Below are 17,740 nucleotides of genomic sequence, written 5' to 3' on the forward strand. Positions count from 1 at the left end.
AAAGAAAAAGGGGACATGTGCCATCACAGAAGAAACCCCCTGGTTTGTCGCTATCCCTGCGAAGAAGAACCAGAAAGGGGGCATGTGTCATCACATAAGAAACACTGTTGTGAGGGTTATCCATGCAAAGAAGAAACAGAAAGGGCATGTGTGGCATCGGAGGAGAACCCCTCTCACGAAGGCTATCTCTGCAAAGAACCATCATTGAAGAAACCCTCTAACAAGGGCTATCCCTGCAAAGAAGAACAAATGAGACAAGTACCATCACAGGAGAAACATTCTAGAGAGAACTGTCGATGTAAAGAAGAAACAGAAAGGCGTCATGGGCCATCACAGAAGAAACCCTGTAGGGAAGGATATCCCTAGAAAGAAGAAAGAAAAGGGGGCTGAAGGGGTCATGTACCACCACAAAAGATGCCTTCTAGTGAGGATGATGCTAGCAAAATAGAAGGAGGAACAGGTTAAAGGGAGCATGTTCCACCACAGAAGGCCTCCAGTGAGGACTGTCTCTGCAAGGAGAAATAAAATTAGATGAAAGGGACCATGTACCACCAAAGAAGACTTTAACGGAGGAAAGTCCAGAAAAACATTAGGAGAAAGGTTACGGGGTAAGTCAGGGAAGACGGGGAAGACGGGGGTATCCCAGGAGGACTACAGGGGCAATAAGGAGGAGAGGTTAAGGGGAACCCTAGTAGGATGAAGGATTCTAGAAATGGTTATAAAGAGACATATAAGTAGAAAAAGAGAAGCGTGACCATGGAAGGATACAGGCTTATGTCGTGTATTAAAAAATAAAAACCAAGGGGGTATTAAAAAGGTCCGCAATCAGTGTGCATCTAAAGCCATTCACGCTGCCAGACTCACACGTATACACACTCACATTGAAACGCAGTCACACAGGCTCCCACCCTCCAGGTTTTGGCTGAATAATAACGCAGAGATGAAGGAGTCGCCTGCACCCTCTCACCGTACTATGGGCCCACTAGATCTGTCCGACTGTACGCCATAATCAACATCCATCATTATGTATTAGTATGTCCCATCTATCATCACGTTAGGGGTGATGAGTTACAAGGCTTTATTGCCTGGGGCAGAGATGGCGCCGATTACTTGAATAATCAATTGATGACGCCATATGGGGGTTGCGGCACCGCGTTAGTGGTATCATGAGCTCTTGGAGCTACCCCTGCAGACAGAGACTCACTGACACACATTGTGGGACCGACCCTAGATTACTTCCGGTTCATGGTCGCTCAGCAGGGTGTTTAAAATGCACTGGCCCGATAAACCATACATGCCAATAGAACCAATTCAAGTGGGAGAATCTTGATTTGTGAAGACAAAAATGGCTTTATTTTGGCTGTCTTCTGCCTGAAATGTACTCTGCTTCAATAGAAGTCAATGGCGGAAAAAGATTCTCCCAATTATTCTTCTTTAAATCTCCCACTTTCTTCTTCTGATATGTTAGCATTTGTCTGGGTGTCACTGCACACTGTGCTTTAGGAAAGAATTTAGCCTATGCCATCAAGCCATTGGCCTGTAGGTGGCAGTGCTGTACTAGTGTCTGCCTGCTCCTCACAGGCCTCAGCCAACGCCATGCTATCTGGCTAGAAGGTGTCACTGCAAACTGTGCTCTGCTCAGTGGTTCCTGACCTTTGACTTATATGGTGGACTCCCACCTAATCATTACTGGAACCTGGGGACCCCACTTAATCATTACTGGAACCTGGGGACCCGCAAGTAATCATTACTGGGACCCGGGGACCCCCACATAATCATTACTGGAACCCGGGGACCCCCACTTAATCATTACTGGAACCCGGGCACCCCCACTTTATCATTGCTGGAACCCGGGCACCCCCACTTTATCATTACTGGAACCTGGGGACCCGCAAGTAATCATTACTGGAACCTGGGGACCCCACTTAATCATCACTGGAACCTGGGGACCCCACTTAATCATTACTGGAACCTGGGGACCCGCAAGTAATCATTACTGGGACCCGGGGACCCCCACATAATCATTACTGGAACCCGGGGACCCCCACTTAATCATTACTGGAACCCGGGCACCCCCACTTTATCATTGCTGGAACCCGTGGACCCCCGCTTAATCATTACTGGAACCTGGGGACCCCCACATAACCATTACTGGAATTACTGGAACCCGTGCACCCCCACTTAATCATTGCTGGAACCCGGGGAACCCCACTCAATCATTGCTGGAACCCCGGGGACCCAAGCTAAAGCTAGTTCGATAAGTTGAACTGCAAAACAATACGGAAACAAGCATGCATCAAACAAATACACAATCGATGACATATTTTATTTAATTCAGAAACCAATGTAAATAAATCTAAATTTTCCTTTTTTAATGTGACCGTTGGAGCTTTTCTAAATTCATTCATGGCCACTCATTGTCCTACTATATTTTGTTTGATGCGCCTGCACTGCCCCCAGCAATCAATCTGAAGAAACCTACTTAATTTTTAGTCCCCAATTTCAAATTCCTTCACATTTACAGAATTGTTTTTAAAAATTCAATTTTAATTCTGCTTCCTTATTTATATACACTTTATTAACCTGGTAATAATTAATTTTCTGAGAACCACTGCACCGGGCTACAGCTCAGTCTATGCCAACATGTCCTGGGCCAGTAGGTGGCGCTGTTGCACCAAAGTCATCAGATGCTGCACCCGAGGGCGCAGGTCTTGCTCCACACCCGAGAATAAACATAGACATGATTCCCAAACCCAGTGGAAAGAGCCGCGCGCGCTGCGCTGTCCTCGCCTGGAGTTTGTCAAGGCAATCTCAGCAGGGGTCTTTAATCACACTTGGTCCGAAACCTTCCATGCTTCACTCACAAACAGGCTAGTGGCTTCTTCGAGGAAATAAGATGAGATTTCACCTTTCTGCTGTGAATCACCTTGGCTTCTCATAGAAGCGAGAACTGTCGTCAAGCTCTGTTGCTTACCCTACAAGGCCCTACATACCAACCCCCTCTCATCCCTGGCCGCCCTTTCCCCATCTCAGCAGGACGAAGAACCTAAAGCGGTCACAATGGTCCCTGGCTGGACTCCTAAGCGTCCAAAGCCTCCTGGCCACAAAACAACGATCCTTCTCTGAGCAGCAGCTGCTGCATGGACCTCTGACCCGACAAATGTCAGAACCCAGCCTACTCTGCCTCCATTCAAGAAACATCTGAAACACCACCTCTTCCGCCTGTTCATTCGCTGGCGCCCGTCCTCCCTAAAAGTCCCATCCAGGAGCGGCCTCCACTGAACCCCACCTGACCCCTACAGCGAGTACTGACCGCTACGTCCCTTCTCGCCTGCTCTAGTTTCTCTCGGCTTCCTCCTGTCTTGTCCTGCCTCCTTCTCTCCACCGCTTGCAGCGCATTTGTCCAGGTGTTTGTAGTTCTCATTACTGTGGCCTGTTTTGTCTGTATGTTCTCTGGCTGCAACTTGCTTAATTTGCCATAGCGTTATTACGCATAATTACAGAAAAATGATGTGAGATTACGCAGAATTACTCAAGTGTGTATTCCAGAATTTACTGCAAAATGCACCCTTGGTCAAAAATGGGCCTGAGGACTCATTCTGCGCTAAGAAAATAGCCCTCAGTACAACAGACATGAACACTCGCAGGGCGGCTCACGCCCGCTTAGTTAATTGTTTCTGTGATGCTGCGGTAGGGCTCGCGCTAAAACAGTCAAAATGATGTGAGCAAGCTTCAAAAGAGTAACACCATCACCAAACTACAAAAATTACTCCAGCGTAATTCAAATTTCACCCAGCCTGGTTGAGTTGAAAAGGACCTAAGAGCCCACAGGTGCTAGAGTACTACTACATAAAAAAACAAAAGAAATCAAAAATAAATAAAGTCTGTCTTCTCACTCCAGAGCATTGGCCAATATCACACTGGCCCTCACGAGGCTACTACAGCTTCCGACGTCTTCAGCTCACACTAGCGCCAAGTTACTTTGAGAGGTCACTAAGTGAGACTGATGTAGGACTTTCGACCTGATCCCTGAGGATCATGCCAAAGCCATAAAGACTGGCTACCAGTGGCAGCCGCCATAAACAGAGGGTGGTGGGCCAGTGGGGTCTCACAGGATGCGTCCTGCAGGGCTGCATGGGGTGAAAAATACAATTAAAAAAATAAACGTACCTTTTGCTGCCGGCCGCCTCCAGCGTGACATTTCATTGCGCCGCCTCTCCTCTTCCTGCCTTGTCCCAGCAGCCCCTGGGACAGACTCGCTGTCCAATGCCTGCACTGCAGAGTAGCGCTGGGATTGGTCTGAGCAGGCAGGAAAGACACCCTGCTCTGACCAGGGAGTCTGTGGGTTTCTCCAGTCATGCTGCACAAAGCAGCTGGGCGGGAGAAAACCTAAGTGCGCCTGTGTCTTTTGTTCGGCCTAAGATGACTTGCCAAACACACATGAGCACTTAGGGAGCACTCCTCCTCCCCCCTCCCATACCTAGGCCTCGCCCCTCCCAACACCGCTGGCCAGGAGCCGGCAAATGTAAAATAAAATGATGCAAGTACATCCTTTTATTTTACATTTGCTGGCGCTGAGCAAGGCAGTGGGGTGATGCTCCTCCGCCATTGAGGAGGAGCCGCCACTGCTGGCTGCTGCACTCTGGTTTAAAGTGGCCCGGTCCTGATGAGGCCCTCAAGGTGGAGCATTGCAGAACTACAGATGCCCCCTACGTGTGCAACTGTGGGTGCAACATGAGTGCCCTGATACTCTGAAGCGCTTGTAATGAGGGCCTAGGAGATGAAGGCTCCCGCCCTCTGAACCTCGACAATACAACACTCCAGGCCACCACTGGGTGTCGCTGCTGCACAGGACCACAGATCATATCATTAACCCCCTGGGTTGGCACACAGAGGCTGGTGAAGGCCGCCAGCCAAGTGCATGAGACATTTCACACGTACGACTAATTCATGCAAACGGAAGAGCACTCGGACAACATCTGAACTACAGAGGTGAATCCGAACAACCGAAATCAAGACCGGGGTGTAACGGAAACCGAACTCGGATTCAGTGGCGGCTGGTGCTAAGGGGCGAGATGGGCGTCGCCCCGCCACCCTGGGGGGATTAAAAAATGCAAGATGGAACACCGAGCAGCTAACAATAAATTGTGCTGGCTGCTCGGTGAATAAACATGTGTAAATCTGGGTATTTTCTTTGAGGGTGCGGCGGAGGATGGCCCTTGGATCTGCTGTGCATGCTTTTCTGGCTGGGCGAAGATTTCTTCGACCTTCAGCCAGAAAGCAGGACAGTGACGACACACAGGTGGGCGCAGTCTATTTTTCATTGCCAGAATAGGGTTTGATTTTGGGCGTTATTCACACGGCCCAGGGAGGAGTCAGAAACCCTCCATTCATTTCAATAGCTGGGGGCAGGGCAGTCCGGTTAAAACAGTGTAGGCGTGGGGGCGTGTCAGTCACTTCTGTCTCGTCCTTCCAGTTGCTTATTTTTTAAATGATTGGTGGGCTGGGGGAGGAGTTAGAATCCAGCACTTTCCAGTTCCGGCTTCGCCATGCTGTCTGCAGACACGAGGAGCCTGGGCGCGAGAACGTTCCATAGGTGAGTTAGTTATAATACTCATAAAAAAGAAAAAAGACGATTTTCAGTAAAAGCCTTCGAGAGTAATGACTGAGCACTCGCTAAGGCTTATATTCTCCAACTGCTCTTTATCTGTTTTCGGAGCGGAGGTAATGTTTGTTGTAAGCGTGGCCTTTCGTTTAAATCATGTGACCTTTGTGGCTTCTGGCGTGGAATCGTTTTCTCTGCATCACCTCATTTAAATGCTAAGTGATGTTGCTGGCATTGACTACACGTTTGTCCTGGCTCGACCGTTTGAAATAGGTAGTTCCGTTTGTTTTTAGAACTTTCATATGAAGGTAACAAAGGTCTCGATAATCCGTTCTTGATCGTAAGGATATGCATTTATTCGGATGTTTATCCTGAGAGTGGCCCTGGGTCAACTCTGACGAGACTCTTGTGTGGATGGGATTCACTAGCTACTTAAATTTACGTCCCAAAGTTAAAGTAAAGTCACTTTTTGCAAAATGAAGCCATTGCAGAAGGCGAACACCTAGAAAGGAGAGGCGTGAAGGGAATTTAGATACCGAAGCAAACTGCTTTAGATCGAAACGCAATCTTTTTAAGGTAAAAAAAAATGGCAGGTTAACTCAACAGCAGAGCGCAATTGAAAGCTAGGCTTTGCGCAGAGTTTTTGACGGTGTTGAAATAAGTTTTGATTTTTTTGTCGCCGCATGCTGGAACATTTCGCTAAATGTTAAAAAAACAAACTGTGGAAACGTACTGAAATACTTATGCAGTGAAGGGTGGGCTCAGTTAACACTCTGTACACATCGTCCGCATTCAGAATTTCCCATTCTCCTCCTCACTAGGTCATATTTTAACATGCCCTTCACATTACAGCTCGGATTTCTAGCAGCAAATACCGTGAATGCCAAATTGAATGTGACGAAAAACAGAGGCAGAACAGTCACATATAAAATGACTCATTGTTTATAATACGCCTCTTGCTTGCTCTGGATGCACCAGGCCCTTTCCAGAAGCACTCGACCCCCCTGGGCCTAGCCTTGATTGATAAACTGTTTTAATAGAAGCACAATCACTCTTGCTACCAAAACGGGATTGTGCTTCTTTTAAAACTGTTTGTGTTGTTCACCAAATTTGGCACTGCCACGGCGCATCATATTACTAGAAAAACAAATTTGGTGAACATAATAAACTGTTTTAAAAGAAGCACAATCACTCTCGCTTCCAAAACGGGATGTACTTAATTTACATTCCGTTTTGGATACAAGAGTGGCGTGCTTCTTTCAAAACAGTTTATTACGTTCACCAAAATTGTTTTTCCAGTATTATGATGCGCAGTGCCTGCCTCGCGCATGAAGGTTGGCTTCTGCCTCAGTCGGGTTACATCCAGTTGGTACCTATCTAGTTGGACAGTTTACATTTGGTATAATTTGCGAGCCTTGACTGCTATTACATTATGTATTTGCGGTGAAGTATCAGCATAGTAGTAAGAAGAGGAATAAGCAAGAAAAGAAAGGAGTAAGAAGTGTAGGACTAATTAGAAGTAAGATTTGGTGTAAATAGGACTGAGTAGGTGCAAATTTGTGTAAGTATGAGTAAGTAGAAGTTTCTGTAGGACTAAGAGTAAATAGAGATGTGAAATAGGATTAAGCGCAAGTAGGATTAAGTGCAGGGTTAAAGGTAGGAGTAAGAGTGATGACGGAAAGAATGAAAGATAATGAGGGAGAAGATGAAAGGTGCGAATATATAGAATGGTTTATTAACATTCTTGCTTTCTGAAATGTGCCTGAAAATGCACCATTTTCACTTTCTTTAAAGAAAATTCTTCATAGGGTAGATCTCGCTCGCTACGCTCGCTTGCCACACTGCACTGCCCGGCACTTTTACGCCCCACCTCTTTCAAACGTCACCAGCCGCCCCTGCTCTGATAGCGCTGAGAGGCCAGACTACAACATAGCGTAGCACAGGATAACATGATTGTGTCCCCTGCTCCAGCCGCCTGTGTCACGGTTATTCTGACCGATGCAATAATGTTACTAGCCGCGTGGTGTCGCTCGTGCACCGCTGTCCTTCCATCCTTCCTGACTCCTATCAGACATCCTTGGCTCGCCATCTGATACCGCAGGCACTGTTTGCACCCACAGAGGGTCAAGTCCCGCTGCCCTGCCGATGCCACCCACAGATACAGAGCCGCCTGGCGCCCGTCTGCGCAAATGACGCGTTGAATGAGCGCCCCCGCGTCGTAACCTGGAAGACGCGTCCTCGGTTGTACGAGGGGAGAGGGCAGAGCTGTCATCACGCCTGTGAGCGCCTGTAACGCTGCAGCTTCTGCCGACATGTTTGTCGCCAGTGTGTGCTTCTGCTCTTCCGGGCCCATGCCTCTCAAGTGATGAAACGGTTTCACGAGCTGTCCTGAGACGCCAGAGCACGCACTGCCGGAGCTGCGCGGGCTGCTCCCGCGCGGGGCCTCGGTGTGCAGCGGGTTCGCCTCCTTCTAGAGTTCACAGGGCTCGCACTGGTGGTTGCTGCCCGGCCACAAGAAAACTAAGAACAGAACATGCACAGATTACAGACAGCCCCGGCGCACAACCCCCTCCACAGGCGAAGGACTGACTGTGTCAGAGCGCTGAGAGGCGACCTCACAGACATGCAGCACTAAACACCTGCACCCAGTGCTTTAAATTGAAAAAACGAAGTGCAGGTACTCATTAAAATGAGCTAGAGGTGTAGCGAGGGGGCGGGGCTAAGGGTAAGACATGATGATACTTAACAACTTCTATAGCACACACCAAAACACATGAGAAATGTGTTTATATAAACAAAGCAGGTTAACTCAGTACACAAAATGAAAGAGAAATGCGGTAATATGTTAACTTCCTTTTTTTGCAATGGTTGCACCTTCTTAATGTCATACTGTTAATTGCTGTCTGCCACAATACTATATATTTTTGCGCACGCGAGTAGGAAGAAACTGAAAATACTCCCACGTCGCACCAAAGCTCTTATGGCACCAAGCAAATGAAGCAACTCATCATGACCCTCCACAGAAGAAATCTCTTGTCTCTTCCATCGATCTATCCATTCATCCTTTCATCCTACCATTTACCTGCTGATGGCCGCCATTTAACCTTTATATTCTAACCTTTATTCAATCTTTCATCAATCATTCAGTTTTTCACCATTCCGTCTATCCACCCTTCATATCTGAACCTATCCATCTCCAAACCTATCCATTCATCCTTTCACTCATCCATCTTTTTATCCACCCTTTCCCTCATCCATCAATCCTTTCACTCATCCATCCATCAACCCTTTCACTCCTTTATTCCATCCACCCTTTCACTCAATCCCTCCTTTCACTCATCCATCATCCACCCTTTCATCCATCCTCCCTACCTTTCATTCATCCATCCATCCTATCTTTCACTTATCCACCCATCATCCGCCCTTTTATCCAATCATCCACCCTCTTTCACCCATGCATGCTTTCACTCATCCATCCATCTATACATCCACCCTTGCTCACTCATCCATCCACTCACTCATCCACTCACTCACTCACTCAACCACCCACCCTCCCTTTTACGTTATTAATGAATCTTTGTCGCCGAGCAAACATGTACAAACAAAGTGCCATCCATTTTCTTTAAAATACCTCCTGAGAGTGTCTGGATTCTCTCTCTTTATCTCACTATTTTCTTACAAAAACAGGAAACCACACAGACATAAACAGACACACAAAATACTAGGGTATGATTAAAGCCATGCTATACTGTTCACCTACCATGGCTTTTTAATTGCCACCAGGGTCGGACTGGCCGTAGCCTAATGGCCACTGCCAGGGCACTGACATGATTCCTGTGCTTGCACAAACACACAGGATAGTGTGAATGTGATTGACAGCACAGGGCCTGAATGGACCCTGCTCTGTCAAGCACAGCTTGATGGTGAGTATCCGAACATTATTCAAATGAGTCTTGCTGAATAGCTCAGCTGGGGCTCAGATGGAGGGGGGGGGGGGGGGCTGCAGAAGCGGCGCCTTGGCTGCCAGAGACACGTTCCACTCCTGCTCACCAGCACAGGCAATGAGTCTTACTTTTCATGAGTACCAGTACTCTCCACGGAAGTGGAGAAGTGCCGGTACTCTGAACGATAAATCTAAGAAGTGTCGGTACTCAGTACCGGTGAGTACCGGCCCATTTAAAGCACTGCGTGCATCCCAAATGCAATACCTGCAGATTGTGGCGCGACAGGGGGACATGAAGGGGCACATTTATCACTGTAGTGGCGCAGGGCAGCACAGCGCAGCAAGTTACCTTGGCGCGCTGCCCTGCGTCACAAGGAAAGGGCAGGAAAGTGCCGTATTTACGCAATAAACATCCATGCAGCACCCATGGAAATGCCTTCCTGGCACAGGCTAATGCGAGGCAGCGATTTGCGCTGCATTACATTACTTGAGTGTTATGAAGCCATGCAGGGCCATGCAAAGTAGCCTTGTATGGCTTCATAAATCTCATTTGCGTCGCACCACGTTGCATGGTGCAAGAGCAAAGCAGAGGGTTCATAAACATGCCCCAAAGTATCTTCATCACCGCACACACTTGTACCTCACTGAAGCTCTTGTGAGCGCTGTCCAGCACTTTGAGAAGGACGTCACTCCTGTGGACTTCATCGGCGTCGACAGCGTCCCGTTTGACTCCTCGGAAGATCTTGGTGAAGGAGCCCTGGCCCAGGCTTTCTCCCTGCCAGAAATATGAGCAGAGAAGGGTTATCAGGGCGGCTGTGCAGGGCACCAGCCAGCTGTTGTTTAAGGCGCAGGGCGCAGCTGCAAACACCTTCAGCATCAGAGGAGGGGACAGTCCAGGCATCACATGGGCACTACTCATCATTTGAAAGGCGACATGTGTCATAAATGAACTTTTAAAGAATTCAAGAGAAATGTTGTACAGGGTGAAAACATTTGGTGCAGACATCTGGCCAAGACTTAACAATGCACATTTCAAAGATAGAATTAAAAAAAGAAAAGATTTAATCAAGATGTGATGTCCAAACTGTCTTTTTAGCCTTTGTGAAATAAAACAAGCAATAGGTCTCGCATATGGGGCACAGAACAAAAATAATATACATTGTCCCCTGTGTTTACGCATAGCCGAACCAATTATCACAGTACAGACACGCTCCAACTGCAGCTGATCCCTGTGTTTAAAAAATTGCTCTGTGCCTATATATATATAAACACACTAGGGCACAGCTTTCAAAACTTTTCACGTTGGTGACACACTTTTTGGAGATGCATCATTTTGGGACACAGTAAGGCAGTGTAGCGAGCGAGCGTAGCAAGCAAGTCCGAACCACTTAAGTGGGTTCGGGGGGGGGGGGGGTGGGTATGTTCCCCCTGGAAGAACATTTTGAAATAAAAGTGGGCAAATGGTGCATTTTCCAGCAAATTTGAGACCATGAGGTTGAACACAGGCCCCTGCAGCGGATGCCTTCGTCCACTGAGCCACCAGACCCGGCATACTCACATCTCTCTCTCTCTCTCTCTCTCTCTCTCTCTCTCCATCCCTCTCTCTCTCTATCTATCTCTCTCTGTCTCTCTCTCCCTCCCTCTCTCCCTCTCTCTCCCTCCCTCTCTCTGTCTCCCTCTGTCTCACTCACTCTGTCTGTCTCCCTCTCTCTCTCTAACTGTCTTCCTTTCTCTGTCTCCCTCCCTCCTCTGTCTCCCTCTGTCTCCTTCCCTCTACCTCCCTCCCTCTGTCTCCCTCCCTCTATCGCCCTCCTCCCTCTGTCTGTCTCCCTCTGTCTCTCTCCCTCCCTCTGTCTCCCTCCCTCTGTCTCCCTCCCTCCATCTGTCTCCTCTATCTGTCTCCCTCCCACTGTCTCCATCCCTCTGTCGCCTCCTCCCTCTATCTGTCTCTCTCTGTCAGTCTGTCTCCCTCCCTCTCTCTATCTCAGTCTCTCTGTCCCTCTGTCTCCGTCCCTCTGTCTCCATCCCTCTGTCTCCCTCCCTCTGTCTCCCTCCCTCTGTCTCTCTCCCTCTGTCTCCCTCCCTCTGTCTCCCTCCCTCTACCTGTTTCCCTCTGTCTCCCTTCCTCTGTCTCCCTCTCTCTCTCCCACATTTTCCCTCCCTCTGTCTGTCTCCCTCCCTCTGTCTCCCTATATCTGTCTCCCTCCCTCCCTCTGTCTGTCTCCCTCCCTCTGTCGCCCTCCTACCTTTGTCTGTCTCCCATTGTCTGTCGCCCTCTGTCTCTGTCCCTCTGTCTCCCTCCCTCTCTCCCTCCCTCTGTCTCCCTCCCTCTGTCTCCCTCCCTCTGTCTCCCTCTCTCTCTGTCTCCCTCTCTCTTTGTCTCCCTCCCTTTGTCTCCCTCCCTCTGTTTTCCTCCCTCTATCTCCCTCTGTCTGTCACCCTCTGTCTGTCACCCTCTATCACCTCACCCCAGCTTCCCGGGCACACACACAGCTGCACCAGAGTACTTCGCAGGTCTTTGAAAGACCATTTACTGGGAGACGTTATGCAATAGATGAGGCATAGTGAGAACAAAGCTTTCAAAGGAATGCCTCTTAATTAGCAGCAGTTATGTGCTATCTGCATCCCTCTATCTGTCTCCCTCTCCCTCCCTCTGTCTACCCTAGACTCCCTCCCTCTGTCTCCCTCCGTCTCCCTCTCTCTCTGTCTCCCACATTTTCCCTCCCTCTGTCTGTCTCCCTCTGTCTGTCTCCCTCCCTCTGTCTCCCTATATCTGTCTCCCTCCCTCCCTCTGTCTGTCTCCCTCCCTCTGTCGCCCTCCTCCCTCTGTCTGTCTCCCACTGTCTGTCGCCCTCTGTCTCCGTCCCTCTGTCTCCCTCTCTCTCTCCCTTCCTCTGTCTCCCTCCCTCTGTCTCCCTCCCTCTGTCTCCCTCCCTCTGTCTCCCTCTCTCTCTGTCTCCCTCTCTCTTTGTCTCCCTCCCTCTGTCTCCCTCCCTCTGTTTTCCTCCCTCTATCTCCCTCTGTCCGTCACATGCGCTGCCTAGGCTCGACATAAAAAGAATGGTGGGGTGACCCAGAAGATGTTTAGATGGTGAACCATCACAATTTTCATGTCACAAATAATGTTTTGGATTAATTTGTTATGGAAGTAAAAAAAAAACAGTTCATTATCTTTGAATTGTATTTAGATTACACTAATGTTGCTGCAATGTGAAATATACAACAGATTATAAAGCATCAGACAAGCTAATGGACATTGAAAACAAAGAAAAAGCTGCACAATGTCAAATCGTTAATCTATCTACTTATTTTTGCACAAACATCCTAGTAATCGTAGTGGACAACTTCTGGACTCCCTCCTTTTATTTTTCATCATATCCCCCATCTTTGACCCTGCCCCAGCCCAACCAGTTTGTTGTTCACCTACCCATGTGATGTCGTTGAGCTGGATGTTTTGGAAGGACATCTGGTTGAGGGTTCGCCGCTGCGCGCCAGGAGAAGACAACATCGGAGAGCAGCATCCACGAACAATCACAAGGTTGGACTTTTCTTCGTGGGATCAAAAAAATGAAAGAAAGTACAGTAAATAACCGATAGTACTGACAGAGCACCGACTCAACGTGAAGACGGGGAGGGGGGGCGGGGTTTCTGGGCATCACTACTGGGAATGTTGAGTGTCCTCAATGTTTTATGAAGTTGACAAACGGCTGATTTTGTGAAGATGCCGAACGGGCCTCCCTGTGAGTGAAAATTCTTGCGAAAAAATAAGTCATTGAAATATTTCAAGATAATTCTGGGGTAATTATTTTAAAGAAACTTCACAAACTTTGTGAAGTAACATTTTCCCAACTGTGCACACTATTCCTGTGTCATCTCACAGCCTCTTCCGGGCCTGGAGATTGAATTTTATTTACACAGCACTTACTACCCCTGGCGGGAGTTCCTCTCCGGCGGCTGAAGGGCCTGGAAAGTGAAAGGCGCTGCATCCGTGAGCCCACTCAGGCCTAGGGCTGACACGCTCTCCTCATCGATCCAGCCAGCTGCATAAGCGATGGACTGTACCTCCCTATGCCACAATGAGCCAGATCTAGAGGAGACAGTCTCAGGCTTGACACAGAGCTTAGCAGAGAGAGTGCCCTGCCTCACACGTGCTGGAGTATCTGGTCTACAACCTGGCGATCCTCCCACGCTACTGAGAGCCGCGCAGACCGCCATGTTCCTGATGGTAGTGTCTGAGGGAGGGCAGGACAACCACCACACTCTACATCCATGAGCCCCTCAGAGCCCTCCTGCCAGTCCCTGATCCGTGCCCACTACAAGCCTCCAGGGTACCTTTGGGTCTAGGCGGGCAGCGCCTTCGCAGCTGGATGAGCGCCCCGCTGGCCTGCAGGCTGCAGCCCTCGTAGTATTCCAGGAGGTTCCTCAAGCTGCCGAAGCACCGCTCCACTCCCAGGAAGGAGTACCCCCGCTCGGCCCTGGTGACCAGGCAGTCTTTGCACTCCGCTCCTAGAGGCGTCTGGGAGGAGAAGGAGCAGGGGGGAGAGGAGCATGTCAATTGGTGACAGATTATGTGCCTACTTTCTGTAGTTCTACAACAGGAGCAGGTTACGGTATCACAAGGAGGGCAGAGCCAGGGCCGGGCACAGTGTGAAAGCAGAGAGCGCAGTATTAAGATGGGGGAACAATGTTACAAGTGGGAGCAGGGTGTTACAATAGGGGTAGAGTGTTACAATGGAGAACACTGTGTTACAACAGGGAGCACAGCATTATGAGAGAGGCTATTCTATGACAGGGAGCACCCAATCAGGGTAGGGAGCATAGTATTATACTAGGGACACCATGTTACAACAGGGAGCACAGTATTACAATGGGGAGCTGGGTGTTACAAGCGTGAGCACAGCATGATGATAAAGATTACTCTACAAGGAGGGCCATGTCAGGGCAGGGAGGACAGGGTTACAACAGGGAGCACAGTGTTAGAAGGCAATGTACAGCATTATGATAGCGGCTACTCCATTTCAAGGACGGTTGTGTCAGTGCAGGAAATACAGTGTTAAAGCACTGAGCACAATATTAGAACAGGTGAATAATGTTACAAGTAGGAGCTCAGTGTTAGAATGGAGTAAAATGTTACAATGAAGTGCACAGTGTTTCAGCAGGGGATTACAATGTCACAATAGAGGTAGAGTGTTACAATGAAGAGCACAGTGTTACAACATGGGAGCACAACATTTTGCTAGAGGTTACTGTATTAGAGGGAGGATTGTGCCAAGACAGAGCACATTATATTACAATGGGCAGAACAGTGTTACATGCAGGAGCACAGTCTTACAATGGGGTAAAGTGTTACAATGGGAAGCACAGTGTTACAACAGGAAGCACAGTGTTATGATACAGATTAATCTATCACAGGAAGGGCTATGTCAGGGTTGGGGGAAGTGTTACAATAGAGAGCACAGTGTTATAATAGGGAGCACAGTATTACAACAGGAAGCAGCACTGTAGTAGAAAGAGTTGCACAATGTCAGTGACAACATCCTGACCTCCACACAGACCGTAAGGATGAACTGGTCAAAGTCCTGCAGGGAGCAGCGAAGTATGTAGTTCCCAGGGTGAAAGTTACTCGTCTTCTTCAACTTATAGACAGCAAACTCCGAACTGAAAGTAGAGGGAGAAACTCTTACTCATCAGTGACACCTGTAGTACCCCTTATCACAAGTCTTCAAAGTACTATGGAAACCAGAACCAGGCAAAGGTGACCCAATGCCAAAACAAGCGCTCTCGCCTCCCTCTTCAAATCTGTGGGTAACGGCTCTGCAAGAATGGTGTCCATGCTGTGCTTGCACTTTTTCATGGTGCTAGTACGTGTATGGATAATGTTACTTTCCCAGTAAGCATCTGCTCTTGCATGTAGAACTGTAGATTCACATGCTTTGTATACTCCTGCCATCTAGTGTTGGGTCTGGATGTTTGCAAGTTGTTTTTCTTCTAAGACGTTTTTTCCAGTCAGGAGGTAGGTAACTCCTCCTTTCGGTGATAGTGCGCATGGGCATCGACTCCATCGTTAGATTGTTTTCCCGCAGAGGGTGAGGATGGAGTTAGTAAATGTAGAATAGAGATGTCCATGTGTATGTATATAAAGTAAGAAAACTACAACACGTATAGGTACCCAGGGAGGCGGGTGGGCGCATGTGAATCTACAGCTCTACATGCCAAGAACAGATGCTTACTAGGGAAGTAACATTATCCGTTCGAGGCATGTGAGCTGTAGATCACTTGCTTTGCATACACTATACAGCAGTATTCTCCCAGAGCGGGGGCTAACCTGTAGCTGTTGGAGTTGTTTGAAAAAGTGTTTTAAGTACTGCCTGGCCCACATTAGCTTGTTGCCTCGCTAACACATCTACACAATAGCGCTTGGTGAATGTGTGCGGTGTAGACCATGTTGCAGCTTTAAAAATGTCAACTATGGGGATGTTGCCTAAGAAAGCCATAGTAGCCCCTATTTTGCAAGTGGAATGCGCTCTTGGGGGTATTGTTAACGTTCTTTTTGCTTTTGCATAACAATTTTGAATGCATTTAATAATCCACGTGGCAATACCTGACTTGGATATGGGATTGCCATTGTGTGGTGGTGCAGAAGCAACAAAAAGTTGTTTGGTTTTGTGAAATGATTTTGTTCTTTCAATGTAATATAAAGGGCTCTTCTGACATTTAAGGCGTGTAGAGCTCTTTCTGCCACTGAATCAGGTTGATGAAAGAACACTGGTAATTCGACCGACTGATTGATATGAAAGGCAGAAACTACCTTAGGTAGAAACTTGGGGTTAGTACGAAGAGCCATTTTGTCTCCATGGAGTTTGAAAAAAGGTTCTTCTATGGTTAGTGCCTGTAGTTCACCCACACTCCTCAGTGAAGTGATTGCGATGAGGAAAGCCGTCTTCCAGGAGAGAAACTGTGGCTCACATTTATGCAAGAGTTCAAAAGGTGGGCCCATTAATCTTGTGAGGACTTTGATAAGATTCCACACTGGGGCAGGTGGAAGTCTTGGTGATATAACTCTTCTAAGTCCTTCCATAAAAGCTTTGATTACTGGCACTTTGAAAAGCGAGAAATGTTGCCTATTTTGTAAATATGCAGCTATTGCAGCGAGATGTAGTCGGATAGAAGTGCAAGCTAATCCTGACTGCTGCAAGTGTAACAGATAACAAATTATATTTTCTATTGAAGCATCAAGAGGATTGTTGTTGTTGTTATTGCAAAAGACAAAACAAGTTTCCATTTAGCTGCATAACAGGCTCTTGTAGTAGGCCTTCTGGCCTCTCTGATGATGTTCATACAGTCTGGTGGAAGACCAGACACCCTGGAAGACACCCTACTGGGAGACCTCAACTTCCACCTCGACAACCAACAGGACCCCAGCCCGACATCCCTCCTGGACAACCTCCACAACATTGGACTCCGCCAGCTCGTGACCGAACCCACGCACTCAGCAGGTCACACCCTCGACCCCCTCTTCACAACAGGAAACTCCATCACCTTCAGCCACACCACTGAAATCCCATGGACTGACCATCGATGCGTCCACTTCATCTTCAGAACTCTTCAGCATCATCAAGGAGTTTGGCCAACACACCAGCGAGTCCACCGACATCCCTCCCTCACAAGACCTATGCGACAAACTCAGCACATGTTTCCACCACAAAATCAAGAGCATCTACGACAACTTCGATGAAGACAACCAACACACTGAACCCTCACCAACCACCCCGACACCCTGAAGCCAGCGATCGACAACTGGACAGCCCTCATCACCGAAGACACACTGAAGACGATGAGGTCAATCCACTCCGGGGCCCCCACCACATTTTCAACAGAGCCGCCGTCACCATTGCACCCATGCTCTGCCACACCATCAACCGCTCCCTGGCAACCGCCTCGTTACCTGACGACTGGAAACATGCTGAGACCAACCCCCTCCTGAGGAAACCCTCAGCGGACCCCAGTGACCTAAAAAATTACAGATCCATCTCCCTGCTCCCGTTCCCAGCGAAAGTCATCGAGAAAGCCATCAACAGCCAACTCGCCACATTCATCAAAGAGCACAACATCCTCAACTCCTCCCAATCCGTCTTCAGAAAAAACCACAGTGCGAAAACCGCCCTCCTCGCCGCAACAGACGACATCCGTAC

The 17,740-nt window shown here is 48.3% G+C and overlaps 1 protein-coding gene and 1 long non-coding RNA gene across 5 annotated transcripts in view; one reads left to right on the plus strand and one right to left on the minus strand.

The window, feature by feature from the left end:
* The window catches only part of LOC146772231 (uncharacterized), a 229,598-nt gene that overhangs the window by 197,165 nt on the left and 14,693 nt on the right, over window positions 1-17,740 (plus strand). The gene's annotated exons all lie outside the window — the stretch shown is intronic.
* Window positions 1-17,740, minus strand: part of JAK3 (Janus kinase 3) — a 280,492-nt gene that overhangs the window by 179,022 nt on the left and 83,730 nt on the right. For all 3 annotated transcript variants that reach the window (XR_014972378.1, XM_085639762.1, XM_085639763.1), the window contains exons 9-12: window positions 15,092-15,206; window positions 13,881-14,064; window positions 12,976-13,097; window positions 10,189-10,323 (exon numbers count right to left, since the gene is read on the minus strand). Coding sequence is in view for 2 of the 3 variants with exons in the window: in XM_085639762.1 (XP_085495888.1) it covers window positions 10,189-10,323; window positions 12,976-13,097; window positions 13,881-14,064; window positions 15,092-15,206 (556 nt within the window). In the remaining variant the exon portion in view is untranslated. The remainder of the gene's footprint in view (window positions 1-10,188; window positions 10,324-12,975; window positions 13,098-13,880; window positions 14,065-15,091; window positions 15,207-17,740) is intronic.

This window comes from Triturus cristatus, chromosome 12 (assembly GCF_964204655.1).
Source record: "Triturus cristatus chromosome 12, aTriCri1.1, whole genome shotgun sequence".
Lineage (NCBI taxonomy): Eukaryota > Metazoa > Chordata > Amphibia > Caudata > Salamandridae > Triturus > Triturus cristatus.